This window comes from Chaetura pelagica, unplaced genomic scaffold (assembly GCF_000747805.2).
Source record: "Chaetura pelagica isolate M959 unplaced genomic scaffold, ChaPel_1.0 scaffold1529, whole genome shotgun sequence".
In the NCBI taxonomy this organism is placed as follows: domain Eukaryota; kingdom Metazoa; phylum Chordata; class Aves; order Apodiformes; family Apodidae; genus Chaetura; species Chaetura pelagica.
In genome coordinates, this window is record NW_009954602.1 from 16,891 (window position 1) to 18,061 (window position 1,171).

The window sequence follows — 1,171 nt, forward strand, 5'->3', positions numbered from 1 at the left end:
CTCTCTCCAACAGCTCCATGTCCTCCCTGTGCTGGGGGCTCCAGAACTGGCCCCAGTTCTCCAGGGGGTCCCAGCAGAGGGGCCCACGGGTTCCCAGAGCACAGGGAAACCCACCTGGGCTCAGGTCTGACCCCTCTGGTCTCAACCTCTTGGCTCCAGTGGAGGCCCCAGAGGGGGGTGAAGCAGGAGCACAGGGCTGGGGGGTTGGACAGAGCTGAGGGGCTTCTCCAAAGCCACCCCAGGAGGGAGGGGTGAAATCCCACCTCCCAGGGGAGCAGCTCCAGCCTTCAGACCATCCCATGTCCTCTCCTCCCCAGCAGATCCCTCACCCCTCTGTGGCTGGTGGCCCAGGGAGCAGGTTGGGCTGTTTGGCAGGGGGGGGGTTTCCTTGGTGTCCCCTGGAGCTGCAGCAGCTCCTCCCTGAGCCAGGAGCTGAGAACCCACCTCATGAAGATGACAATGTTGTGAACCTTCACCCTGGGGAACGTGCAGAAGAAACTGGAAGAGACCAAAGCACCAAGAAAAAGCAGGTCAGGACGGGCCCAGACACTTGGGTTCCTCAGCATCTCTGGATGTTCTTCTCCTTCTGGTGCCACCTCAACCCCAGACAAGGTCCAACACTCAGGACACCAGGTCCTGGCAGATCTGGGTCATTTCTGGCCAACTGGGACTTGCCAGGAAGTCAGGACAAAAGGGACCATTTCTAATTAAAGAACCTTCAACCTTCCCCACCTGGGGAGGAGGAAGGGGCAGGGGGAGGAGGAGGAAGGGGCAGGGGGAGGAGGAGGAAGGGGCAGGGGGAGGAGGAGGAAGGGGCAGGGGGAGGAGGAGGAAGGGGCAGGGGGAGGAGGAGGAAGGGGCAGGGGGAGGAGGAGGAAGGGGCAGGGGGGTCCTTACTACACGTAGGAGAAGGGTCCACCCAGCTCCACCTTCACAGTGAAGTTCACCTGCCCAAGAGGAAAGAAAAAAGACCTTCAGGTGCAGCTGGAAGTTTTTGGCTGAAACCCTTCCCTTCTGGAGACCTTCCCACCTCCCTCTGCCCCTCCTGGTGGCTGCTGGAGCAGGAGAATGTTCCCATAGAGTCATGGGTTGGGTTGGAGGGACCTCAAAGACCATCCAGTCCCACCCCCTGCATGGGCAGGGACACCTCCCACCAGCCCAGGCTGCTCCA

At 61.1% G+C, this 1,171-nt stretch overlaps 1 protein-coding gene across 1 annotated transcript in view; it reads right to left on the reverse strand.

Moving 5' to 3' along the window:
• Positions 1-1,171, reverse strand: part of LOC104395706 (transmembrane protein 106C-like) — a gene marked incomplete at its 5' end in the record, with an annotated part of 5,916 nt that overhangs the window by 1,072 nt on the left and 3,673 nt on the right. Inside the window, 2 exons of the mRNA XM_010005436.1 lie at positions 445-498; positions 898-947. Of these exons, the coding sequence (XP_010003738.1) occupies positions 445-498; positions 898-947 (104 nt within the window). The remainder of the gene's footprint in view (positions 1-444; positions 499-897; positions 948-1,171) is intronic.